Below are 26,643 nucleotides of genomic sequence, written 5' to 3'. Positions count from 1 at the left end.
GTCGAACCATCGATTCGAAGCTGGCTGGAGAGATGAATGAATGGGTCGTTGGAATGTCGCCTGGTGGTGCTAGGACGCCTTCTCCCCATCGTTCCCGAAATCGGGGGGCTGCAATCGGGAAAAATTCAAAGGGACCTGTAGTTTCCTCAGCCTTCGGCGGAAGTTCTGAATGTCGCAAATGCTGAAAGGTCGGGCGGAGGGGGGAAGGGCCGGGGGTGACCATGACACCATGATACGCTCGTCGATAATCCGAAAACTCTCCACTTTGTAACAACGTCATCCGAAGCGACGAAAATCATTCGTTGAGCCGATATCGCTCAGCTGATAATGGCGCTAACGACTATCGGCGAGTTCGCCGTGCGTTGAGCGCGGAAGGGCACCAACGAACTATTCACGGGTTCTGATGTGACCCACAGAACAACGGGGTTTCACGGAATTCGGCTGCTGGCCCTCGACTCTCGAGGGGACAGCGCCAGAGTGGGAAAACGAAGATTTCGAGTTTTCCGGAGTCTTAACGTAGAGGAAGATGCTGAACACCGTTTATGCTTTTGAGCAAACAGCCGCGGCCATGCCTCATACAGATTAAAACGAATTGTATGTGGAGACAGGCAAGAAGAAAGCCATCGTGGCTGCTGCCGCTGTCGGGCTCGCTATGGGCTTGAGTCGAGCGTGCAGAAGGCGAAAACTTCAAGGAATGTTCGTTTGCAAGCAAGTCGGCTCGCTCGCCGCCTGTCTGCCCGCCCGCCCGCACCACACGGTGTGGACCCGCAGGATTCATTCGCTCCCGCCACGAACTACATACATGGAACCGTTATTTCAACTTTGTGCCGTTCGCGACTCTTCGTTTTGCTCTTGGCAAACTTATTTTCGTAACTTTTCCGTGATTGCGACACCAACGATAACTTCGCGGTCTCTCTTCCCCTCTCTCTTGTCATTGAAGAATTTAATTAGCTCCGTCCGAGATCCCCGGATGCTCCGAACTTGTTTTCGAATGTTTCCGCCAGAAAGCAAAGCTAATCCTGCGACGGGAAGCTCCCCCCTGTAGGTGCGAAAACTTTCTCGAATCACATTCTTTCTTTCCTCTGCGCGCTAGGGCGGGCCGATTGCCACGGAACTCCGAGACTCCGAGCCGAGAGGTGCCTCCGTCCCAGGACCGGCTGCGGAGGCATATCTGCAGTCTTCGAGTATCTTTGCGCTTTTTTTCCAAGTTCACTGAAATTCTGAAGCTCAATACTTTGTACTTATTAATTACTAATTAAAATGAAGGGATAAGGCTCAAATTCGGCTGTCAAACTTCCGCATAGCTCCCGATGGAGACTTTCTTCTCTTCGGGAGCATTCGTTACCCGTATCGGACTGGGATATGGAGTCCGACAGTGTCGTCGGAGGTGATATCCTCGAAAGTGTCGGCCCCAGGCCATTCTAGCTGAAGCATCTTAATCACCATGTGCATCTTGTTGAAATTCAAGCCGAGTGGTCCCGCCACTCGTCGGTCCGTCTACCCGGCAACGCTGAGGGGCACTAAAGGGAGCCATTTCATGCATACACGGGCAGCCACAGATGACGTCTGCATTAGCAGATCCGACAGCCGGTGCGGAGAACACACGCAAGTCGTCGTTGTCGTCGTCGTGGCCGCCATCATCGTCGCCTCGAAAGTGCCACGCTATAACGGAGAGTTTCAAAGTTCGTGGACGGCGCACTAAAATCCCCCGCTCCAGCTCGCGGACGGAAAAACAGCGCGTATATTTGCTTTGATCCGCAAAAAGCGAAAAGACAACATGGATATGAGCGCCGAGCGAACTGTCGGAGACCTCAGAGTTCCCCACGAATCAGGATTGCAAATCCAGAGTTGACGTCTTAGCTGAGCGTCGTTCAAATTCAGCCAGTCAGTCGGTGACAGCGGAGGTGAGAATCCACAGCACTCGCTCGCTCTTTCTGTCGTCGAGTCAACTTTGGAGGCGAACTTCGTTCACAAAGTGTCATTAGCTGCCGGACCCGTTAAGCTGACGAAGCGTTTCGTGAACCGACCACCGAGTCCCCGGTACCGGCAGTTTTCCGAGCGACCTGAGCTAGCTCTCATGGAGGCAGGGATCCGCCACTCCAGGAGTCGGAACGTCCAGATCCTCAACCAGGATTGCGGCACAAAGTCCGCGTTCGGAGATTTTCGCGTGTTCCCTTCAGCGAAATCGGAACGTCACGCGATTATCGTTCTGGGAGTCGTTGAGTGGAATGAAGCTGTCAACTTGCTGATTCATCTGGAGAATCATGCAGCCGGGAATGAGTTCATCGTTTCAACTTCTCCCCAGTCTGCTTCCCCCGGAGAAAACGGAGTAGAATTCAGTCATGGGAAAAAAACCTCGGCTTTCGATTCTACTTGGCGCTGCTCGCCGTTATGATCATCACGATGGTTCCGATACTTCCGATTCCGCTTCGCATCCAATCATCGGTAGTGGCGGAAGCCATGATTTATGAAAACCAAACATTGCGGTTGGCTTGCCAAATGGGAGTTTGAAAATGGGGATTGGAAAACGAGGAACCCTCGATTCGGAGCTTTTTACTCGTTCTTTCCTCTTAATGGTTGGTCTCCTGATATTCGCGGATCTCGTGGAACCGAGTGCCGCGAAGCAGATTATTATTCCCATTTCCATTTTCGTGATGGGAATTTCGCGAGCGAGCAACAAGGCAGCCTCTGTCTGGAGGACCAACGGGGAAGATATTCGAGTCGGGTAAAAACGGCCAGAGATTTTCGTCCTTTTTGGAGGTATCGGCTCTCAATCTGATGACTAGAGACTTTCCGCTCAGTTGCCACAATCCGTGGATTTTCCTCGGTATTCTTATTGAGTTCGGGTAAATCTGCGTTCGAAATCGGTGGTGCACGTGACTACCGATAGCTGGAAAGGTCCACTCAGTTTCATGGAGCTACGGCTCGGTCCTGCAATCGAATCGCGGACAAATATGAATGGTGCTCAAGCCGACTGAAATCGGGGGGAGTATTCTCGAGGGGGATACGGATTCCTAGATTTCCGCCCGATCGGCGTTCCAGCGTGAATTCATGGTGCTGCGCCGTCTCGACACCGAATAAGTGTCGTTGTTTTCCACCTCTCCTTCTTCGTTCGTGTTCATATCCCGAGCTCTAAAAAGTATCATCATTTTTCGAGTCTGGTAGTGCGAACAGTGCGCACTGCATCGCGTTCGATCCAAGAAAACGGCCTGCGGTGCTTCCGGAGTCCGGACCATGGTCATGAGTCGTATGTAGGGCTGAGACATTGTCGCGGCTTTCTCCTGCAGGAATTGACACCTGTCGCGGCCCCCATAGTTTCTAGAGTTCGATCTCGGAACACCGCGATGGATCGCGGAAAACCGTTCCCGCGGATGATTCCTCTTACAAGCCCCAGTCGTGAGCCATGGGAAGTATGCTCGAGATTGAGAGAAAGTTCTCGCGATTTCCGCGAGATCATTCCCCGCGAATCGCTCTGTCGTGAACGGCTGCATATGGGGAAGATTTCTGCTGTAGGGTCTCTGACTCTCCGAAATTCCGGGAAGTCCTTCCTTGTAGCTTGGACGTTTCCCCCATGGAGAGACCCGCGACCTGACCCCGATTAATATTATCGGTCTTTAATGAATATGAAGACAAGGAGTATTTGTATTCAATAGAATCCCGGTCCGAATAGCTACTTCATTGATCTTGCGGGAAGAGTACGACTGTTCTTCCGGCATTGTGAAGGCGCCATCATGCCAGCCAGTAACGTGCCTCATACACTCGTAGCATCGCCTCATCGCTCCCCACGATTCATTCCGACGCACCGCAGGCTCCCACGAGGTGCCCAACAATAGTGTCGGAAAACCTCAAGACGGGTCGCGACTTAGTGAATGCGGAATCACGAATTCTTCCGCATGGCTGCGGCGGAAAATTTTCAAAAGGCGTCCGAGAAGGAGCGCTCTCCGAGCGAGCAAGTCCCTGACACTCAATGTTGAAAGTTATTCCGAAGCGAGTTTCGACATTGCGCTCATCACTCTGAAGTCGAACTGCAGCACGACCGCGACACCGGTGATGCAAGTGATGACGAAGTTCAGGAAGTTGGATGTGCTCTGTGAGAAACTAGCAACTTTCAGAGCGTCTATCTCTTCCCGGAACTTCAGCAGTCGACGATATTTCGAACAGCATGAGCGGCACACCGAATCGGTCGTATCCGACGTTCTAGAGAAAGAAGTCTCGGCTCTGTGACACTGTGAGATGCAGAATGACGCGTTTTCCGAAACTGCGAAAATTTGAACAGCAAAGCTCAGAAAAGCAATCAAGTTACAAGCAGCACGGAAGGCATCCGTTCCTTCTTTAAAAAACTCTGCGCAGCTAAACACGATCGACACGATCATTAGAATGTAGTATCCGGGCAGAATCCAGGCGAATAGCTCGTTTGTCCTCTGGATTCTTTCCCGCAGCTGCCACTTCTTGGCAGCGACAGAAGCAAGCTCCAATTCTTGCACGCGATGGAGTATATCCTCGAGTAGGGCCCGGTGCCCCGCGAGCACTTCGGTGTAAACGGAGAAGAATCCAGCCGAGATCAGCATGCAATGAACGAAGCAAGCCTCGCGGATAGATTCCTTCCAGTCATAGTCTCCCCAGAAGACGAACGTTGGAAAAATCAAAGGCGCAGTCAGCACGAGAGGCATCGCTACATCGAAGATCCGCCGATTACCCGATCTCAGAAGAGCAACGACAGATTCTCGTTCCGTGATGAAGATGTAGGTAACCCGCAAACTGGTCAGGAAGTAGACGCATTCGCTGAGGATATTTATGATTTTCGTCAAGCTGAGTCCCTCCTCTGGATGGACGAAGCTGCTGAATACGTATTCCAGAATGATGATCGAGAAGATTAAGTGCACGCCGACCAAGAAGGACCTCATGAAGAATTTGAGCCATTTTGTCTGCCCATACACATGCAAGCCGCCGAGAAGACACAGACCGGCGAAGATCCGATCAACAATAGTTTTGTGCTTCAGCGGAAAAGTCTCACTCCAGGAAACGCGGAATCCTTTCTTTGGAACACAGACCTCACAGGGCCGCTCATCAGGTGAAGGGATTCGATGGGGCCACATTCCATCTCGAACCTTATTGATTACGCGCATGAAGGCAGGCAGCGGAGGCGCACCGAGGCGATCCCGGTCTGATCGTGAGAGTGCGGGACGGAAGGTTTCCATACGAATCAATCAGCTTCGCTCTATAGAAAGTGGCGAGCAATCGCACAATGCTCATGCGTTATCAGAAAGCGCTGAATGGACGGGATCGATGCTTGGATTTTCACTATTCACTCCCTGCCATGCTCAGCGGCGAGGATTCAAATGAGAATATGCGTCGGACTATATGATAGAAGTCGCGGCTGGACGTTTCACGAGGCCGTCACCCCCAATCGATGTCTTGAGATGGAGCATTCAGCGGTAGACTCATTCGAGGAGAGATAAATGAAGAGCCCAAGGCCAACTGATCCGGCGAACTGCCGGAGTGCCACGAAACCCACCCTTGGTACTCGGTTCCTCATACGCCCCTGACGTATCGCTCCCGATTCGTCCTGAGATGCTAAGCCGTCGCGACGGCGGACGCTTGAACTCCGCCGGACGGGACTCTCACAACCTCTGTCTCCAGCGATTCCCCGAGAGATTCAACCGAGGCAAATCACGTTGACGTTGTGGGACTCGGCATCCTCTGGAGAACCAATCTAGGTATCTCGAAGCGGGCAGCGACGCGACGTCAAGATTCCTCTTTTGCGGAGTCGAACATAGACCCATTCTGTACCATAAGAGCCGCGAGGCTCTCGACGCCAGCCGCCCAAACCTGGATTGTTCCTCGAACTCGATCGATTCGAACGATCCAAAAGATTTAGTTAGGGTACTCGCTGTTGCACTCTTAGGATTACTGCGAGGCGAGTTTTGACATTGCGCTCATCACTCTGAAGTCGAACTGCAGCACGACCGCGACACAGGTGATGCAAGTGATCACGAAGTTCAGGAAGTTGGATGTGCTCTGTGTGAAACTAGCAACTTTAAGAGCGTCCATTTCATCCCGGAACTTCAGCAGTCGAAGATATTTCGAACAGCATGAGCGGCACACCGAATCGGTCGTATCCGACGTTCTAGAGAAGGAAGTCTCGGCTCTGTGACACTGTGAGATGCAAAATGACGCGTTTTCCGAAACTGCAAAAATTTGAACAGCGACGCACAGAAAAGCAATCAAGTGACAAGCAGCATGGAAGGCATCCGTTCCTTCTTTCAAAAAGTCTGCGCAGCCAAGCACGATCGTCACGACTATCTGGACGTAGTACCCGGGCAGAATCCAGGCGAAGAGCTCGTTTGTCCTCTGGATTCTTCCCCGCAGCTGCCACTTCTTGGCTGCGACAGAAGCAAGCTCTAATTCTTGCACGCGATTGAGTATATCCTCGAGTAGCGCCCGGTGCCCCGCGAGCACTTCGGTGTAAACGGAGAAGAATCCAGCCGAGATCAGCATGCAATGAACGAAGCAAGCCTCGCGGATACATCCCTTCCAGTCGACATGGTCTCCCCAGAAGACAAACGCTGAAAAAATCAAGGGCGCAGTCGGCACGAAAGGCATCGCTATATCGAAGATCCGCCGGTTACCCGATCTCAGAAGAGCAACGACAGATTCTCGTTCCGTGATGAAGATGTAGGTAACCCGCAAACTGGTCAGGAAGTAGACGCATTCGCTGATGATATTTATGATTTTCGTCAAGCTGAGTTCCTCCTCTGGATGGACGAAGCGGTTGAATACGTATTCCAGAATGATGATCGAGAAGATTAAGTCCACGCCGACCAAGAAGAACCTCGTGAAGAATTTGAGCCATTTTGTCTGCCCATACACATGCAAGCCGCCGAGAAGACACAGCCCGGCGAAGATCCGATCAACAATAGTTTTGTGCTTTGGCGGAAGAGTCTCACTCCTGGAAACGCGGAATCCTTTCTTTGGAACACAGACCTCACAGGGCCGCTCATCAGGTGTAGGGATGAGATGGGGCCACGTTCCATCTCGAGCCTTATTGATTACGCGCATGGAGGCAGGCAGTGGAGGCGCACCGAGGCGATCCCGGTCTGATCGTGGGAGTGCGGGACGAAAGGTTTCCATACGAATCAATCAGCTCCGCTCCATAGAAATTGGCGAGCAATCACACAAAGCTTATGCGTTATCAGAAAGCGCTGAATGGACGGGATCGATGCTTGGACTTTCACTATTCACTCCCTACCATGCTCAGCGGCGAGGATTCAAATGAGAATGTGCGTCGGACTATATGATAGAAGTCGCGGCTGGAAGAATGACGTTTCACGAGGCCGTCACCTCTAATCGATGTCTTGAGGTGGAGCATTCAGCGGTAGACTTGTTCGAGGTGGGAGAGAAATAAAGAGCCCAAGGCCAAGTGATCCGGCGAACTCCCGGATTGCCACGACCCTCGCCCCGAGGGATTCAACCGAGGTAAATCACGTTCACGTTGTGGTACTCGGCATCCTCTGGACAATCAATCTAGGTATCTCGAAGCGGGCAGCGACGCGACGTCAAGATTCCTCTTCTGCCTAGTCAACCAGAGTCCGATTCTGTACCATGAGAGCCGCGAGGCTCTCGACGCCATCCGCCCAAACCCGGATCGTTCCTCGAACTCGATCGATTCGAAGGATCCAAAAGATTCAGTAAGGGTACTCGCTGTTGCACGCTTAGGATTATTGCGAGGCGAGTTTTGACATCGCGCTCATCACTTCAAAGTCGAACTGTTATACGACCGCGACACAGGTGATGCAAGTGATCACGTAGTTCAGGAAGCCGGACGTGCTCTGCGAGGAGCAAGCAACTCTCAGAGCGTCTATTTCGTCCCGGAACTTCAGTAGCCGCAGGTATTTCACGCGGCACAGCTCGCAGACGACAGAATCTGTTGTGTCCGTGAGCTCAGAGAACGAGCTTCTCGCTGTGTGACACTTCGAGATGCAATCCGACGCGTTTTTCGAAAGCAAGCAAATCTGAATCGCAATGCAAAACAATGCGAAGAACTGAAAGGACGCGTTCGGGGTATCAAATTCCTCGTTCAAGGACTCCGTGCAACAAAGCACGATCGACACCATTATCTTGACAGCTACAGACTCGAGCTTCACTTCTCGCACGCAATGCAGAATATCCTGAAGTGAAGCCCGATGGCCCGCAAGGACATCGGTCTACACAGAGAAGAATCCCGTTGAGATCAGAACACAATTCGTGAAGCAAGTCTCGCGGAGCGATCCTTTCCAGCCGACGCTAGCACCGATATAATACAGCGAAGAGCAAATCGTCGGCGAGGAGAGCACGAACGGAATCGCTGTATCCTTGATTCGCCTGTTGTGGAGCGCCACGACGGACTCCCGTCTCGTGACGAATGCTGAGGATACCCACAGGCTTGTCAAAGAGAAAATGGAGTCGTTGATGACATCGAAGATTCTCGTCAGACTGAATTTTTCTGGATGGGCCATCGCGCTGAAAGCAAATTCCAGCACAATGATCACGTATACCGACAAGGACACTGAACCAAAAAATTTCATTGGAGCTCTGCGCCATTCCCTCGGGTCGGAAACTTGCAATCCGTAAACGAGACACAGCACATTGAAGATACTATCGACAAGGCTCTCGCTTTTTCTATGTAGGGTTCCGATCCGAGTGGCCTGACTTCGTTCCTTGGGCGCACAAAACTCGCATTGGGCGCCCATTTCAAGCAAACGGAAGATGGAGCCAGGCTTCTCGCTTGAACCGTCTCGATATTAAGCATTCAGGCAGGTGACGGTGGCAAATTGAGGTCTCCTCAGTCGGGACAGGAGCCTCAAAGCCTGCGAACGATCCCATTGAGCTCGCGCTGTCGATTTTCACGGTCAATGCGAACTATCGTTCTCATAAGGTAGTCTAGGGATTGTCCACGGTTTGAGACATCCGACAATTGTTAAACCCTGGGCTGGGATCTCGGGAAGGGTCGACGACGCAGCTGACCGAATCCATCACTGCTGTTTTCCGAGTTGTTCCTCCACATGTGGTGATATTTAATACCAACGTAAACACGCGGAATTTAAGAATCGCGAAGGATGAATGTCTATCGTTGTGCTGAGAGGTTGAGTTCGGATTCTCGCCGGAGTGACAGCAGCGCTTGCGACGGCTGTTCGGAAGTTTTCTCGACATTGGTTAGGCCGATCCCTCCGTCGGCGACGGCGAATTCCCAGTACACATTGTCCCCGAGTGAAGCATCGTATCGGCAGAGGATATTTCTTCTTTCCATTTTGCTCGATCGCGATGAATCTGTTAGCCGCTCATGTCAGACAGAAAACTGAAGGCGCTATCCGCCACTTATTCGTTGCTCTGCTCAGGTCGCGCGGCTCGCTAAACGGAGAGTTCACTCTCCGGTGAACATAGAAGGTGAGGCCTCGCCACGACTGGTCGCAGGATAAAGACTGCGAGCTGGTAGCTCATGGACTCTAATCGATAACATCCAATATTGTGAGTTACCCCGAAGCCTCCGTCGCAAGACGTTGGAGAGTGTAGTTCCCGGCCCTTGGCTCGCGATGTTCATTTTCCGATCCGTCTGATCTGAGAATGCTTGTCCACGCCACAAATCATCTGTAAACACGGCACGGACGGCCCTAAATGGGAGGCTCGATCCCAAGTTTCCGCGATGCCCATTTGCGGAGCCATGGTCATTCCGCTGCTCTCGCTCTCGATGAGCGGCGGATGAGCTAAGGGCAAGATAAAAGCAGAATGCCAGGCCGCCAGGAGAGGGTGAGCCCTAAAGGAACGCCGCCGGATGGGAGGATTCGGCTGCCGCCAGAAGTTTGGGCGATGGGAAAATCTTGGTATCGAATCTCCGAGTGAATTTTTTATCTCTCAAGTCCTGTCAATAGCCCCCGAAGAGAAGATTGGCTGGCGATTCGGCATCGGACGAAAACTAGTAAACTGCCAGAATTGGACTTCGGACCTCAAGGGCGGGGCTTGCTTGACGCAGGGGCATCGTGGAGCGAGGATTAGGATGAGAACCTCAAGCACTGAGAGAACTAACCTCATTGATCAAATATTCATGAATAAACGAGCCTGGCGTCTTAGGGAAGCTCCGTGATTCGATTGACTCGCTATCACGTAGATCTTTCGTCGAGCGCTCCTGCGAGCTCAATAATAAGATGCCGTCTCGTAGACCGTGGATTTAAACTGAGCTTTCGAGGAATCCTCGATCACAAGGGAGAAACGCCGCCAAAAACTGATTCCGGCCCTTCTCACAAGCGAAATCTCGACACGAAAGTCTACCAGAAAGGCTGGTCCCAGATCAAGTCGGGTGTTCGATGTTTTGATTGGGAATTCGGTATCGAGCGACGCGTAAGATCAAGGAGGCTCATCGCAAGTATCTTGTGTGCTTCGGTTCCCTTGAATACGGAAAAGTGCGACTTCAGGATGAGGCTGCCTGTGTTCCTCTTCCAAATGAGCCTCTGGCTCGGGACAAACGCCCAAGATTGTCAAATTCCGAGGGAATCCTTCGGTCCACTCCCACCCGTGCTGCCTGAAAACTTTCACATGGTCTATGAGAAAATCAATCTGGTAGAGAAGACAGCTGAATACTTCGATGTCTGGTGAGTAAGTAGTTCGAGCAACGATTCTCGGAGCTTTCGAAGGGGTAGGGAACGGGGGCCACCGTTCCGGGGAAGCGAGCGCCATCAGTGATTATCGTTACCATCTGAAAACTCCCGTCCAATCGAAGGTATTCCTGGAAGGAACAGAAAGCTCGAGTCGAGAGAGTCGATTCCATGAACAAGGGAAAGGTGATGATATTCGATTTCGAGTTCTCCTCGAGCTTCGGATACAATGTGCCGCGGCCCGGTAAGTGGTTGATGTGACGCATCCCAGATTGAATGAATGCAGGAGCCGGCCGACGAGTTCCTATGTGGGTCCGCGGTCCATTCCACTCCCGAGAACAACCAGAGGACTTCGTGTTTGTTGCAGATATTGTCAGAAAGACCGACGAAGCGACCGGCGAATCGAGTGACGGCTCGATGGATCAAGACGCCTCACTCAATTACGAACCAATTACACCGGATCTCTATCCCAATCTCTATTTCTTTAACCCTTCGGAGAGACCCGTGCGTATGAGCGACGTTTACCACTCGCTCCTCTTCGGGGGTCCTTTCCGATTCAAGTTCGCGGGGAATGTCTCTGACGACTCGAGTCGTTTCATCAAATCGAACAAGTTCGAAGGCTGCGTCGTGGATGAATCGACCGGGAAATTGCTCAAAGTCGTCTACTACTGGACCCAGGAAGGTACAGGACTCTATCACTCGAGCAGTTGAGCTCCGATTGGGAATTATTGGCGAGGAAGGAATGATCGAGGAAGTATGCTCAGAACACAATCGGAGGCTCGATATTTATCTGCTTTTCAGACGACATGGAAAAGCCGGTCAAGTGCGAGCGCACCGGCGACGGCGTCGACGAAGTGCTCTCCATAATTCGCTTCGACAGAGATCCGCAATTTCCCCCCGATGTCTTCTCAGTAAGACTGTTGTCCCGAACCCCCAAGCGCACTCTACGAAACTCAACTGGATAATCTCTTTCATTAATTCCCCCAATCAGCTCCCCAGGCACAAGGTATGCGCCAATCATCCGGGCGTCGTGGACCGCAAGAACTTTCCGGCCATGAGCGACGATTTTGCCTGGAGGCAGGAAACATTTTCTTGGTCAAGCACCGAGGAAGGCGTACTGTATGGTAACATCGAGCAGAGCTACCGGGAGGTGGGTGGCGGGGATCAGCGGCTGAGCGATCGGCTCCTCGGGTTCTGACTCCGATTCTCGTATTGGCCTTGAAGGCTTTGAACTCCTTGGTTTGGTCCGGCGACTAAATCGCTCGAATGCCATCATCCAGGTGTGGGTCACGGATTTGTACAAAATAGCTCGTTTGGATTGGACTCCACGGAGATCCGAAGTCGAAGGGACCACCTTCGAAAGTTTCGCTGGGAGACCGCTCTCGATCATCGCCGACATTCCGTACCGAGCGGTGTTCATCACTGACAAGATCAACGGTCGATGCGTTGTTAAACCCCTCACCGAAGACTTTCCCCTCTCCGTGAAGGTCAACGGCACTTACAAGCTGAAGAAAGTGTTCGACCTCATCGGCATGGACGGTCCAAGAGCCCTGAAGGGCGAGGTTGGCTTCCATTCATGGCTTCAGATTCAACTCTTAACTCGAATTCGCCGCCCAGAGGAGTTTCTGAACTTGAGCTCGATTTTCAGTATGTCGAGAGGAACGGCGATGTGCTCGTGTACACTTCCAACTACACCACGCAGCCTAACGCAGAGTTCGCAACCGCCCATGAAACGTCACTCCGTTTCGATGTGCAACAAGCAACCGAGTCGTTTGGAGCTTTCCAATTCGTCCCCGTCTCCCAACTCACTCAACGGATCGCGTCGGATCCCGAGGGCGAGAACGTGAGTCGAAATTACATCGGTCGATTCCTGCTTCCGCATTTCAATCGCTCCAGAAAGTACCTAAGGCCAAGAATCCTCCGCAGCCGGCGCGATTGAGCTACGAGCAGACCTCGTACTTCCGATACAGCAGCGAGCACCGACCATTGCACCTCTTCTCAGCTCCGGGTTGCATCGTTCATCACAAACGGAAAGTTTTCGAATTGAGGTTCGCCGGTAAGTTTCAGATGTTCGAAGAGCGATGTGAGAAGATCCTGCGGAAATACTTTCGAATTTCTGAGGGAATATCTCTGACCGGATGATCTAGAAAATTGGTTTCGTAGTGGTGGGGAAAGACTCTTCAATGTTCGCAGGAAGCACGTGGGGCGTGATAAGCGGGAGAAAAGACGAGTTCGTGGACGAGCTCCGACATCAGATTTATCTCAGGGGAGATCTCGACACTTTGATGAGAGTTCAAGCCGTAAACGTGAGTCCAGACCTTATGACAAAAAAAAGCTGTATGAGCACTAGATCAACGAGGATTCCACTTTACGGTATCCGATATTTGCAGGCCTACGAGGCGTCCGACGTGCTTGCCACGGTAACTCTCCTCGAGCCGTTAGAGGAGATCGATTCCGAAATTTCTATATCGATCGATGAGGCCGCCCAGAGAATCGCAAAAGATGTAGACGAAGGCAATTTCGCCGTTCCTTTCGTTTTTGAGGTATGGGATGGAAGAAGATCGAATGATTCGGTTATCTTCGGTACCTCGTCGCTGTATCCGACCCGGACCGGAGTCTCGAGTCACGAAAATTTGTCTCCGCAGGGTGGAGATCAGCTGATCGCTGTCGAGAACTCGTTCAGGATGTTGAACCCGACGAGCAGTGTTGCCAATTTGAGACGCTCTCGACGAGAAGTCGTTCAAGAACCAGATGAGCCCGTCAGTCCTGATTCCGGATACAGTTTAGGTGAGGAGCCTTAGCAATGGAAGACGATGATCGCTCCCCGGAGCTCTATCAGACCTCAGTTAGCCGATGTCTTACTGAGGCTTGGGAAATGCGCTCCATTCCAGGGACCTTCATCGGAGTGTGCTTCGCAGCTTTCGTGCTAGGCATCGGCGGAGGTCTCTCATACATCTACTTCAGGGCCAGGTTCAATCAGACGACACAACCCGATGTCGTTCCTCTTGGAGAGATGGAACAGAGTCTAGACCACGAGCATATCCAAGAAGCAGGACCCTCCGGGTGGAAGGCAAATGAGGTCTACTAGTCGTTGCGAAAGGCCTTCCAATAATTGAACGGAGAAAATTTCTTCATCCTCTTTCCGGGCGTCATGACCTTGCTCAGTATCTTTTAATCATTCATTCGTGCATCACCTTACATTTATCGACTGTCTGGCAAACTAGATATGCGCTCATACCGGGAGAGGTCCAAGGCATCCGCCTGGCAGCGTCGATCAAATCGTTCGAATAGACTTTATGACATGAGCATATCAGACTTCACTCCTGAAGTCGCGCGAACATTTTCTGCAATAAAGCGAAGGATTCGATAATCCCATGACTCAATCTGAAGACCTCTTCGCATCGGGAATCTGCATACGAGTTCCGATACGATCACCGTGGAGGCTCTCCGAAAAGTCAATCGCGAGAGAGGTCGCGAACGTGGTATTGATTTACCGTCCGAATGTGATATCGGAATAATGAAATCTCAAAACTATTCTCATCCCCGAGAACGGCGACTGCCCAGCACCTGTAAACACGGTACAATTCCGTCCGATGAGACGGGACTCGGGGCGTCGCATGGCGTAACGCGGGTCTGAGCTCGCGATGGAGTTTGCTGATTCCGTCTCTCGAGTGAACTCTTTCCCTTCCTTCCCTGTGTCTGTGAGCTTGGCGATCCTGTTCCGTCACCAATTTAGATGGAGAGTGGAGCCGGAGCGTGTTGCGTGATGAATAGAGCTGAAACTTTCATGCAATATGCATATATTGCATGAAAATGCATGATCGGGTCAATTTCGGCTCGAAATGCATGTTTTGGAATTTCACCGCATAAAATGCATTTTCTGTGATTTCATGCGAGTTGGGCTATCTGAGATGGGAGCGAAAAGTGGGTGTGTATGTCTAGTATGAAGATTTCGATAAGAAGTCCTGGCATCCTTGGTAGGTGTTCATCTGTATCCGTCTCGTTCGGGCATGTGCGATGCACGCCGTCTGACGCGCGGGTCACGTAACAAGGTTCTATTGTTCGTGTCGGATGGTGCAGCCTATATGAAAAAGGCAGGCAAGGCCCCCCTTTTCCCGAGAATTTTACATTTGACCTGTGCAGCGCACGCGGTGCATCGAGTAGCCGAAGAAATCCGGCTCGTCTTCCCCGATCTTGACAAACTCGTCGCGCACGGCAAGAAGGTTTTCCTTGAATCCGCTTCCAGAGTCACGGAATTCCGAGAGATGGTTCCCAACGTACCCCTGCCACCTCAGCCCGTCCTCACAAGGTGGGGCACGTGGGTCAATGCTGCGATATATTACGCCCAGCATTTCGAGGCGGTCGCCCCAGTGGTTAATGCCCTGGACCCGACGGAGGCCGCAAGCATCGGTGTGACGCAGGAGTTGGTGACAAGAGCATCCTTGAGAGAAAATCTAGCTTTCATCTCCAATCATTTCGGAAAATTGCCCTGTGGAATAGAGAAGCTCGAGAGGAAAGGGACGATGCTCTCCGAAAGCATTGACGTGTTCGAAGAAATCCTCGCGACGATCGAGCTCACCCCCGGGCCCATCGGTGAGAGACTTCGTCGGAAATGTGCGGATGTTCGCTATCGCAACCCAGACTACGAGCGAATAAGTTCCATAGCGAAGGTTTCAAAGGGAGAGGATACAGATGGTACAAGCAGCGGCGATTTTAGTCCAGCCGAGCTGTCATCTTTCAAGTTTGCTCCTCTTTCCTTAGTGGATGTGGGAAGGAGTTTCTCTTCGCTAAAACATATCCTGAGCGATCGTCGGCATAGTCTAATTTTCGAGAACCTTAGGATGACTGTCATTGTATACTGTAGCCTATAGATTACATCGAAGTCAGATCAAATTATGCTTATGCTTTGTTCGGAACAGCATATATCCCTCCTCATTATTGCATATTTGCATGCATATTCTCATTTTTTTCAGTGCATGAAAGTTTCAGCTCTAGTGATGAAGCTTCTCCGCACCGATGACTTGACTCCGTTTGGGCGCTTCCCCTTCAAACCCGTACGTCCTCTAAAGCGAAGAAGGAATACAAACTCGTGACAACCCGGAATAGGGGGGGATCGGTCTGGCAAGATTATCCTGACGCACATTGAATAGATAATCGCAAGTACATACATGAATTAACATGCTTATGATGATAGCAACATGTACTCTGCTCCTGGAGCTGTTTCATTTCGAAGAAAAATCGGGAGTCCGAATATTCCGGGCTTCCAAACCCGACTGCCGCACAATAGGTCCGCCTGAGGTACCGGTCTATTTCTCGGCAAAGCCGCGAGTAAACCCGTCTGGCGGTTTTCACGGTAGATAGATTATCCGATCCACAGAGAGAAACTCCACTTGAGCGGGCTTCTTCGGAGAGGGTAGTCCAATCCAGTATTCGGGCGCATGGGTATTCGGGCTGATGACTGTGCACCAACACACTGGCGCCCATCCTCTTGATCCTCCTTTGCTCGGAGGCCGTTTCCGATCTCACCTGATTGAGGGTTGACCATACCGTAGGAAGCTCTCGAACGCTCTCCCCGCTCCTCGAACTCCTCACGGTAACCGTTTGGCAGCAGGAGCCAGAAGTTGACATCTGGGACGGGTTGCGCTCCGCAGATTGTAAAATACATTTCCATTGTAAAACGAGTGCACACCAATCCGAAACCGTGTCCAGCTCGCAAGCAGTCAAGCTAGTCTTTCTTTAGAGCTCTGCTTAGAATGAAAGTTCTCTAAAATCAATCATCGATTCGTTGATGCACGGTTCATCTGTTAACTCCGGAAAGCATCACCTATCGATCTGTCCGATGGCTCCGAAGATCCCCAGGGTCCTCGTGGATTCCGCGAATGCCGACCGACTGATCCCGAAGTCTCGACCTGAATGCGCCACCACTCTTCATTATGCGGAATTATTGAATGTTTCCTTCTGGCTCCTTAAGCGGTTTTGCAAACTCGGCACGAAGTCTCCCGAGAGACTGCGAGAGAGTGGTCCCCGGCTCATCGAGCTCCTCTTCGAATATGGCGCGCAATGATGCCACAGCAGAGGTCCAGCATTCCGCGTTCAGGTTCGAAATGTTCCGACTTGCGAGCAGACGACGCCCAACGTGAGCGAGGAGGAAGGTCATAATAAACAAAAGCCCTGACTGAGAGGAGGGGAAGGGTGCTCAGTGTGTTAAGCGTTCAACATAGTGAACGAATTCCACTATGGAAATTGATTCTACTTGTTCTCGGATCGTCATTGAAATTCGCAGTGTCGGCAGAAGCTCCTGAGCTCTATTGCAACTAAATGTCCGTAGAGAATATCGAGACCGACGAGATGCTATCGTTCTCATCCGAGAGGTGAGGGCGCAGCTCGCGATCAATCGCAATCATCTGTTCCTGATCAATTCGATCTCATGGGAAACAGATGTTTCCTTAGTTAATGTGTAAATCGTTGCGATGAAAGTATTCTGTCTTTAGAACTCCCAGCGGTTCGACGGACGACATCGGAGCGTGGGAGCCATCGAACGCGAATCTCATCGTGGCTTCTCACATGTTGCTGTGAGTTTTGACTCCCGTCGTAGGGGAATAAACTGGAAAGATGCAGAAGTTGGCTCCGGTCGAGACTACGGACCTCTCATAAACCTGTGGCGACGCTTCGGAAAAAGATGTGATCGCTAATTCACGAGAAGCAGAATTGGGTAAAAATTTGCTCTCGGGGCTCCTTGTGAAAATTTTGCTCGCCCGGAGCGCCCCCTTCCCGACAAGATGGCGGTGCAGTCTAAGTGCTCAGCGTCCTGCCGTCGTTCCAACGTTGGTTCAGTTTTCTCCTAATCGGATGTGCCAAATACGGGGCATGATGCCGGAAGGCTCAAAATAGTGAACGTGGGAGCCTCAAGACGGCTCCGAGATACCGACCTGGAGTCTCGGACCCGGGATCTCTCCCCCCAGGCGTCAGACACCGTCTTCCAATCAATGTGAGCTGATTCGAACACTCGACTGTATAGAGAGGTCTGATGAACCATCATCGCTAGCTCGCCTATTCGCGCGAGCAATCGAAGCCGAAAACCTCTAGCGGCTCATTGGGATAGGACCCGGACGGCCCAAAAGGGCTCATTTCCCAATCGGAGTCCAAACATTAGCCCTAACGACAAAACTGAAAGCCGTTGTCGAAAAGGGGCCCACTTCGCACGGCGGTGGGTTCTTGAACTTGCCGCTGAGGAGTCGGCAGCGGTTTTGCGCTGAGCTGCTGCATTCTTCCGGTGCTGTATCGTGCGAGGAGAAACTCGCTCACCACCGAGTGCTACAACATGCAGAAAATGCTGTGGGAGTTCAGCGGAGTCCTAGAGATCGTGGGTGGCCCGCGGGGATCGGGCGGTTCTCTCCTGGGTCAGAGAATTGTCCCGAAGGCAGTGTTTGGGTAAAGGCGCTCGAGGGGCCGTATCTATCGCGGCTGCTGTCGATTTCTCCATGACCGAGTGCGTCACTTATTCGACGGTTCAGATGGTCGGAGTCAAGATTCGTAGAATGTCATGGCATGCTTGTTTCCATTCCGGAAGATTCGATTTCCGTGAGGAGGCGTGATAGCCTGGATGTTGTGGTCGCCGTCAGAAAAGCGTTGGAAGACCCCAGCCGTCAATTAAGATCGTCACTTCGCGGGCCCCCTTCACGCATGGGAGAAAAAGAACCTGGCGCCGTTTCGGGCCTCGAGAGGGGGCCGTCGGACTTGGGACGATTTCTTTGGCTGAGCAGGAGGCGAACGCATCCGAAATTCTCCTCTCTCGTCGCGTGGCCGGAACGATCGACTATACGAAAGGGAACTCTTGCGACCTCGATCCCTCGGAGGTGTGGTTTTGTCAAGAGGAAACTTTGCATGGGAACCAGCGAAACTATACAGATTCGGAATCCGGAGAGCCAGATAAGTAGTCCGTTCCGAAGCCTCGCCATGCCTGAACTCGATCAAGTCGACGGGTCACGTTTTTTCGATGCGACAGGCGAGGTGATCGATCAAGTTTTGTGATCTCCATGTTCATGGCTAGAATCTGGAATCGCTCAGGGCACGAGGAAAGGCAAAAAAGAAAAGTGATTCCCCCATTATTCGGGTCAACTTGAGAGGCTTTTCGGCGTGCTATCTCCCATCTGGTATCGTCGAATCCTCCTCGTATCGACCGTCGTTGGTGCTCCAGAAACCCTGCCGAATCTCGAAGTCGGACGTTCATTGGTTGAATGTTGGAGGAACTCGAAGCTCGTTCGGGTAACTTGGAAGAGAATCTGTCAGATCGAGATCGGGTGAAACTCTCTGAAATCGAAAACAGGAGAGGAGGCACCTGCGAGTGAGGCGGAACTTGGCGATCTGACCCCCGCAAAGAGATCTTCCTCTATCAGGCGTTTCTTCAGAAGATCTCAAGGTTTATTAGGCCAGTGCGATGTGAGTGATGAATGATATGCTTGCAATTTTTCAAGGAGGCTTTGCTTTTTCAGACCGATGGTTTTCTGATCTTCGGACACATCCCCGTTCATTTTTTGAACCCGGGGATTGCGTCAAGGGAAGATGGAAGGCATGGGAGCTAAACGTAAACGAGGTCGACCACCGAACCCTCGACGAGGAAGTCTACATTCGAAGAACTCCATGACAACTGATAGTCCCCGAAGTCAAAGCACCCAAAACTCTGATAGCAGTAGCGCTACCGAAGAGGAAACCTGCTTCTCGTTGAGACTACTATTGCCCTGCAGTGGTTGTGGAGAAAATGCTTCAGAACGTCGAATGGTGGTCGTCTGTGATCAATGTAGAAAAGCTTACCATCAGACCTGCCACTTTCCAAGAATATCTCAACTATTTGTCGATGACGCATCAAAATCCTGGAAGTGTAGAGACTGTGTACCACAAGGGTCGGTCCGGGTGAGTGCTGTACTGTATGGATTCTAGAGCTCAGCCCCTTTCCGCAGTAAATTCTTGCGATTTCAACGAATAACCACGGTCGCTAGTCCTGACTGATGGAAGCTTCTCGCTTAATTTCAGAAAAGCGCGAAAAACTTCAAGGCAAACACTCGTTTGCTCTACAAAACGACAATTCTACCATTTTCCCCAACCAAACTGGGAACCTATGCCGCACACGATACTGAAAATTCAGCAGATAGCTCTTGCTATTGTGGAAAAACTGGTGTATGGAATGACAAGATGCTCCAATGTCGGAAATGCCTTGTATGGTACCATGAAAGTGAGTTATAGATGGTATTCGAAATTTAGTCCGGGGAGCACCGATCTAGACGGCATATTCCGGGCCGGTCCAGGAAAATCCGCTGCAATGCCGCGAGATCTCTGTGTTGTTTCGTCCTGCGATACGTCGTTCTGTTCACTCTGATCTGCGTGCGAGGTTCATCCGCCTCGATAAGTCGTTTCTTCCGGCAGATTCTTATTCAGACTCGTATTTCTTCCGCTCATTACAGAATGTGTTTCTTCTTTGGCGTGGCCCCTCCTGGCGGGCGATTTCTTCTACAATTTCCGCTGTTCCGTCTGTACTGAAGGAGCGGAATACCTTACCAGACTACCACTGTCTTGGGTGGATGTGACTGATATCGTCATGTATCAGTTGCATCTAACCCGGCCAGACAGCGAAGCCTTTGAAACCAACTCTGAGATTTTCCCTTATTTGGACTCGATCTGGAGTCTGTTACAAGTTCCGATTGAGGTGAGTCCTCCTATCCGAGCACGACACGATCCGAAACTTCAGCCTGACCGGCGGATCATTCTCGGGGCTCTGTCGAAGCTCGAATAAAACGCACATCCGTCGCTAGATCTGACCGCGCTGATCTTTTGCAGCTCGATGCGTGTTCTCCGGAGGAGCGACACAGTCATGTTCTATATTGTTTGAAGCACATGAGCACAAGGTATACTCTCGCTAGTCTGGGTGGCCCGGGCGGTCCCGCATTCAGAATGGTGGACCCGCAACAAGTGCCCGCGCTCTCAGCCCAGCATTGGCTGCTAATCAACGGAACCCTGTAAGTGCGAAAGCCTAATGCTCGGAAGAGCTCCTCACTGGAGAATTGTGTCAAGTGCTAAAGCACGGAAGCAGTACTACCGAGTACCGAGTGGATCTTTTCGCTGTGAACCCTCGTGTCAATCGCGCTGGTGTTCAATGGGCTCGGGAATCGGGATCCAGCCGACGGCCATAAAGCTCGACGTGTTGACCTTTGGAGCCGATGAGCGTCTATGGTCTCGGATCGCTTCATGTTGTCGGAACGGATGTGGCGATCAGATGGCATCAGCTGTTTCGAGCACAGGTTTTCCAACTCGTTCTCATTTGATGTGATAGGTAGTTTCCAGCAGTAAGCCACGTATTCGGAGTTTCCGTTTTTTCCGGAAGCTCCCTCGGATCGATCACCGTCGTTGCTCTGGCCGCATCCCGAATTTTCCTTCTGGCCTTCACGATGAGTGGCTGCTTTTTCTTGCTCGGACTCCTTTGTCCTCGTCGTTGGCTATCGAGATTACCTCCTGATGACAAATATTCCGAAGTCCGAGGGAGCAGGACAATCCATCCATGATTGCTATTCTCGGACAGGGACCGACGGGAAGAGGGAAGAAAATTTCCTCGAGTGGCATCGAGCGCCCAGGCTCGCGGCTTCCGACTTCCACGGCCAGAGGACCCCGTCCTTAACGACCGAGCTTTCTAGAACCATGGAGTGCTCTGGTCCTCCGGACGATTCTCACGTTCACGCGTATTTCCAGGGTTGAAGACGAGGATTCAGATTTTGAAGATCTCGAAATGGCGATCACTCGCTCGATGAAAAGAGGGCTCGACGGCGATGTATCCGAAGACTCGGGAAGCTGTTCGACGCCGAAGAAGCGACCGAGGTCGTCAGCGGAAATCCTGGCGGAAACCGAGGAGATCGTGGATTTAGAGTCCGACAGAGAATCGTTATCATCCTCGGCGACGTCGATCGCATCGCTCGGCGCAGAATCGATGGACCACGAGCCGACCGTAACCTCTGGAACCGGGAGCTCCTTCGCGAAAAACATCACTCAGTTGGCAAGGGAGGCGATAGCAAACCACGGAGCGTCCGACGAGGACACCGCCGCCGAAACGGACGACGCACTCCCGTCGACGTCTGTAACCGCGCCCTCGAAGAAAGTATCCGCGACGACTGTTGCGGGAACCTTGGAAACTACAGGGTGTTCTTCCAGTAGCCCCTCCGGTGACACGAATCAGGGACCCATAAACTCGGACCGGGCCGCCCCATGCGCGAACGGGCTAGCGAACGATGAAACTGCCATGGAGACGGAAGCGGGCCCTTCAGCCCCTGCCAGAGAAAGTTACAAAGGGCGGCTACGGCCACGAACAGCATGCGTTCAGCAAGTATGCCGACCGAGAAGTAAGAAGCCAAATAGAAGATTCGCACAAAAGGTGAGTTCTGGATCGGGAGATCAAACGAACGCCGATCCCGGGAAATCCCATGAATTCTCCCCGAGCCTGAGCGTATAAGTAGTATTTCATGGAGGAGGAAGTATGCCCGTTGCGGAGGAGATCTTATCGAGTCCAGTCGCTCTTTCAGGCGGAGATCGATCCGTTGGAACGGCTACCGACGATGGAATGGTCCTTGATGGGGATCCCGCTCCCAGAAAATTTTGAGGGACCAAATCATCCCTTTTGGGAGGATGCATCCCCGCCGACACGTCCCAATATCATTCAGATGGAGGTTCCGAAAATAACGAAGAAATATATAGTTCAACCGAAAGATTTGGTACGTTCCTGGAGAGCTTCATCATTTCTCAATGCGACCTTTCTTAATGAGACCCACCATGTTGAATAGCAACCTAGCTGGGGACTGACCTTCTCTTGTTCGTAGATTATCAAGGAGGACGGGACGGCTATATTCAGACGCACAAGACGTCGCCAATCAGCGAAAAACAACTCAATCCAAGCTGACGCATCGTCCAATGACGCCCACGACACGAACGACGCGAGCGAGCAGCCGTCGACCAAATTCTCCGTTCCGGAGGATGCCGAAACTAACGACGAATCACAAAACGGTCCAGAGCAGACTGGAAACGACAAACCTCGAGCCGAGAAGAAATACGTCCCGTTCACCGGCGAGTGGAGTCTCATGGAAGTTGCCTATGCGGGACGACTCGTCAGATTCAGAACAATGCCTGATGGCTCCGTCATGGCATTGGTCAAGCTTGAGACTGAACCTGCGAACCAATCAAAAGAGGCAGGAGCACATGCGAATTCGTCCGGTAGGAGTCCCACGCAAAAGACGCACGGCTGGGTGCGAGATTAGCTCGAATCGCGGATTCCCGAGTGGCCTCGCATCCGGACCGTAGCCCGAATGAGCTCATCGGAGAGGACATCAGTGCGTTTCAGAAAACGAGTCCGCGGAAAAACGGTCGGGGGCGGGGGGGTAACAAAAATTCCCTTTCGATTTCCTAAGAGTTTGTTCCGGGAGCATACCTGCATTTATCAAGGCAGAGACCATCGTTTACGCTCTTTTATGCATTTTCCATGAAACCGCGCCCGAATTGTCATCCCGCGTTATCGTTCGAGATTAACGAATTCACGTCTGTCGATCACTTTCGAGATACATACACGAAAGAATTCAGCTTTTAGGATATGCAATTGAATACGAAGGTGATGCAATTTTTTTACCAAGCGGAATTGGATTCGGAAATGCGATGTTAGACGTTCCGTGGAGGAGTCTTCTCACCGTGATCGAGCTATCGATCAACTCCGTAACGCGGAACCATGTTTTATTTATTCTTCGAACTAGGCTCGAGCGGATGCGAGCTCTATTTTGTATTGTAGTGTTCTTGCGCGTCGAATTAGCGTCCATCACTGCCCAATCCATGCGTCGCGCCGGAATGAGATTTCTCTCAGTTTATCCCGCTCATTTCGCTCCGCCTCCAAAGTTCCAAGCTTGATCTCTATGAGGCTTTCACATTAGCGGTGGTCTTGGCGGTTCAATCGAGACTTATCATAATGTGAGCTTCCCCGCGACGCCAAGACGCATACGGGGAGCAAGGGATTCGCGAATATCACGTCACAAGATAACAAAACGGTGAATCCCAAAACCTATTGAAATTTGCTCCGAGTGAAAGGTTATTCGGAGCGCGGAACGACAGAGCCCTCAACACGGCATTTTATCATTGACCCTACCTACTTACGTGGATTTTTGAGTAGTTTCCACCATTGGATAGGTCACTACATAGCGGACATGATCATTATTCCTCTCCAGACAACAGGAAAGAAGCAGGACCGAGGCGATCTGCTGTCTTGAACGAGGTCGCAGTCCATCGGATGGCTGTCAATCAGATTCTCTCGATAGAGCTGAGTCGGCGTCATCTCCAGATTTTCCGAGATGAACACGATGTATAAAACGAAGGTATTTAAAACGATAGAGCTCTGGAAACCTCAAGGAAATCAGCTTGTTGCCGCCGACTTCTTCTGGTCGAGGGGATAACTGAGTCGAGCTGTATATTCTATGGTACGCAAGTTTTTACGTGTAAATTATATATGTGCGTGAACGATTCCCTTCAGGGTGTAAATACACAGTGACAGGCGAATCGCGGCCCGAAAGTGGACGGAATGAAAGAAAGTTCCGGTAATTGATTGGTGTACATCCGTTGGACTCTGATGATGTTACAGGGCCAAGACATAGAGATTGGCTGCCTCCTGCTGAATATATGAAATGTTTAGGCGTGCATATTACGACTAATTTTACTCAAGTTGTAGAGAGAGTCGAATAAACACCTTGGTTGGAAAAGAGTAGCGCTGCTCTCAACGAATATATCATCGGTCTGTTCCTTCAGCTTTTATCCTGAGTGCGAAAATATCCCTCCGAGGACGGAGCCTCCGACAAAGTCAAGATTCCGCATTCTTATACTGGATGAACACTGGGTTCTACGAGCGTCGCATCGGTTTTGAGGGAAGTTCGCTGTCTCGGTTTATCCCCGTGAGCAGGAAACTCCTTCTCTCGTAGCGAATATGAATCGCGTGGATCGAATCGTCTATAGCGCCATTTTTCCCTGCTCTGGCGGCCGAAAGTGTCGTGGGGATGCGACTCCCAAGGACGCGACGGACGAAACACTGAGCGTTCGGAAATGAGGGAAATTCATTGGCTCGACCGAGTTTGTCTCCGAAGACAATGCTGTTGATGCCCTCAGTGGTCACCGCTCACCACCCACCAAGACTGTCAACAATTCAACAAAGGGGAGATTTCGATAGACTCCTCTCAGCGAATGTCAATCAGCATCCGGCATGTCGAAGCCGAGCTATCTGCATCTCTACTGACCTTGGACGCCTGTAGTCAACCTCAACATTTTTGTCGATCATCGCTGGTCATTAGCCGATGGGCTGTACCGCGTTCCTTTCGCTTTGTTCGAGAAATAATCGAGGCACCCAGCCCTGCTAAGAGCTGTTCCGAGTGCGAATGCCTGAACATCCCGGGTTATATCGGATATACAAGCACGATATCTTCGGGATGATGCTTTCGTATATCCGTATACGGATGATAGGCAGAATAATCATCTCCCTAGAATGGAGTTCATGCACTCTGATCTTGGCCAGGGAAAAGAATCACAGAGGTGGTCTAGGAAACCTTGGGCTACGCAGATATCCCGTTAATGATCGAGAAGCTGCACAGGAGCTTCAAACCTCGTGAGAATCGTCGTAGATCATTTCCGATTCCCTAATCGGACATGGATCGACACAATCGGCCTTCGGCGTGTCGCGCGCGATAGCTTACGAGTGCGGGCCGTCGGAGCCGGTCGTGAGAAAGGTTCGGGGTTTGAATCCATCGATTTGCATTGACTTCCCAGAATGATCGGCCAGACTGCGCGGCCTGAAGCGATTCCGTGGTCTCGATGGCTCCATGGGCCGCGGGCAGAACACCCGATTGATAGTCACGAGGACACAATATCCTGAACTCCTTCGGGGGCTTGATTCCGTGCACATGTCTTATTAGAGGCTTCGAGTCAATTCGGAAGATTGGAGGGGCATTTCCTAAAAGTTGATCCAAGTGGGTAAAAGAGACCCTCCAAGCCAGGTGGAGCTCTCGATGACAGAATGAGGAGCCCCGTCCGAATCCACGTAGACTTAAGTGCTGGCTACGTGAATACTGCAAGTCCAGGAAGGAACATCTGTCGAGGAGCCAGGCTTGCAAAGAAATCGGTGCGGGTTCGTCAGTCCCAAATGCAGTTCTGGATCGCCGTACCGATGAGCAGTACAATAGATAGATACATACTCCCTCCGAACTTTGGCTCATCGGAACACCGGGACGGAAGAATATCGAGACTCCGTGTTCTCTATCCGGACTCGAGAATGTCCCAAAGAAAGTCTTTTGCGCCGATCGGAAGAGTGGGATCTCGACGATAATGAGAACACAAGGAACCCATGAGAATAAAATACAATCCCTTTCAACTTCCGACCGAGGATGAAACCTCAGACAGTGTTGTGTAATAAACATAAATAATTTTATTCATAATGATGCCATTGAATATACTGCGGATAGACATTCGACGGACGAGATGGCTCTCTCGACCCTATGTACAGAATTGAAATGAGATCCTCCCGCTGTGATACTGAACCCCAAGGCACAGTTCATCAACATTGCGGAAGCCCAGTTCCAGGAGCTTTTTCGGTGTTTTTCAAGCACTTTCCGTTCCGGGGTTCGACACAGCAGCAGAAACCGGTTTTTGGATGACACTGCACTCGGAGGAACAAGCCTTCGCTATCGCACTGCCACGTCTCCTGGCCCAGGAGGGTGGGCTGCTTCATGTTGGCTCTGGTACAGGGTCCCACTTGGGCTTGAGCGACTTCAGAAAAAGCCATCAGAGCGACCTGCAACAGAGAAAACGTTCAGCTTCATCAGGCGCAAATCGGCTCGACGCAAACGCTTGGGAAGCTTTCTTTCCGACCGGAACTCACCAGTACAACTAAGGGTACGCTGAACCTCATGGTGCTCTCCGGATGACACTCGAGCGAGAAAGACACTCGTGCACGATGCGGTGAGCT

At 51.5% G+C, this 26,643-nt stretch overlaps 2 protein-coding genes across 2 annotated transcripts; one reads left to right on the top strand and one right to left on the bottom strand.

The window, feature by feature from the left end:
- Positions 1–10,194: 10,194 nt before the first annotated feature.
- Positions 10,195–14,003, top strand: LOC100900623 (uncharacterized). The gene is made up of 12 exons (XM_003740188.1): positions 10,195–10,622; positions 10,751–10,869; positions 10,993–11,307; positions 11,427–11,536; positions 11,617–11,775; positions 11,906–12,187; positions 12,274–12,468; positions 12,552–12,681; positions 12,819–12,931; positions 13,016–13,168; positions 13,271–13,412; positions 13,517–14,003. Exons 1-12 carry the CDS (start codon positions 10,447–10,449, stop codon positions 13,711–13,713), a joined length of 2,091 nt encoding a protein of 696 aa, XP_003740236.1. The 5' UTR covers positions 10,195–10,446; the 3' UTR covers positions 13,714–14,003.
- Positions 14,004–26,160: 12,157 nt separating this feature from the next.
- On the bottom strand, positions 26,161–26,643 carry LOC100900481 (nidogen-1). Its single transcript, XM_003740187.1, has 2 exons — positions 26,557–26,643; positions 26,161–26,469 (listed from the first exon to the last, which is right to left on the bottom strand). The coding sequence occupies exons 1-2, from the start codon at positions 26,584–26,586 to the stop codon at positions 26,233–26,235; spliced, it is 267 nt and encodes an 88-aa protein (XP_003740235.1). The 5' UTR covers positions 26,587–26,643; the 3' UTR covers positions 26,161–26,232.

The sequence above is a fragment of the Galendromus occidentalis genome, unplaced genomic scaffold (genome assembly GCF_000255335.2).
Source record: "Galendromus occidentalis unplaced genomic scaffold, Mocc_1.1 scf7180000076820, whole genome shotgun sequence".
In the NCBI taxonomy this organism is placed as follows: domain Eukaryota; kingdom Metazoa; phylum Arthropoda; class Arachnida; order Mesostigmata; family Phytoseiidae; genus Galendromus; species Galendromus occidentalis.
Note: the sequence above shows the minus strand (reverse complement) of the source record. Positions and strands in the feature narration are given on the sequence as shown.

What these genes read in the sequence shown, in the direction of transcription:
- LOC100900623 (XM_003740188.1), top strand. Translation starts at nt 10,447, where the DNA reads ATGAGGCTGCCTGTGTTCCTCTTCCAAATGAGCCTCTGGCTCGGGACA. An exon ending in ATACAATGTGCCGCGGCCCG is followed by an intron (nt 10,870 to 10,992) that starts GTAAGTGGTTGA and finishes TGTTTGTTGCAG; the next exon opens with ATATTGTCAGAAAGACCGAC. An exon ending in CCGTTCCTTTCGTTTTTGAG is followed by an intron (nt 13,169 to 13,270) that starts GTATGGGATGGA and finishes TTGTCTCCGCAG; the next exon opens with GGTGGAGATCAGCTGATCGC.
- LOC100900481 (XM_003740187.1), bottom strand. Translation starts at nt 26,586, where the DNA reads ATGAGGTTCAGCGTACCCTTAGTTGTACTG. An exon ending in GCGTACCCTTAGTTGTACTG is followed by an intron (nt 26,470 to 26,556) that starts GTGAGTTCCGGT and finishes TCTCTGTTGCAG; the next exon opens with GTCGCTCTGATGGCTTTTTC.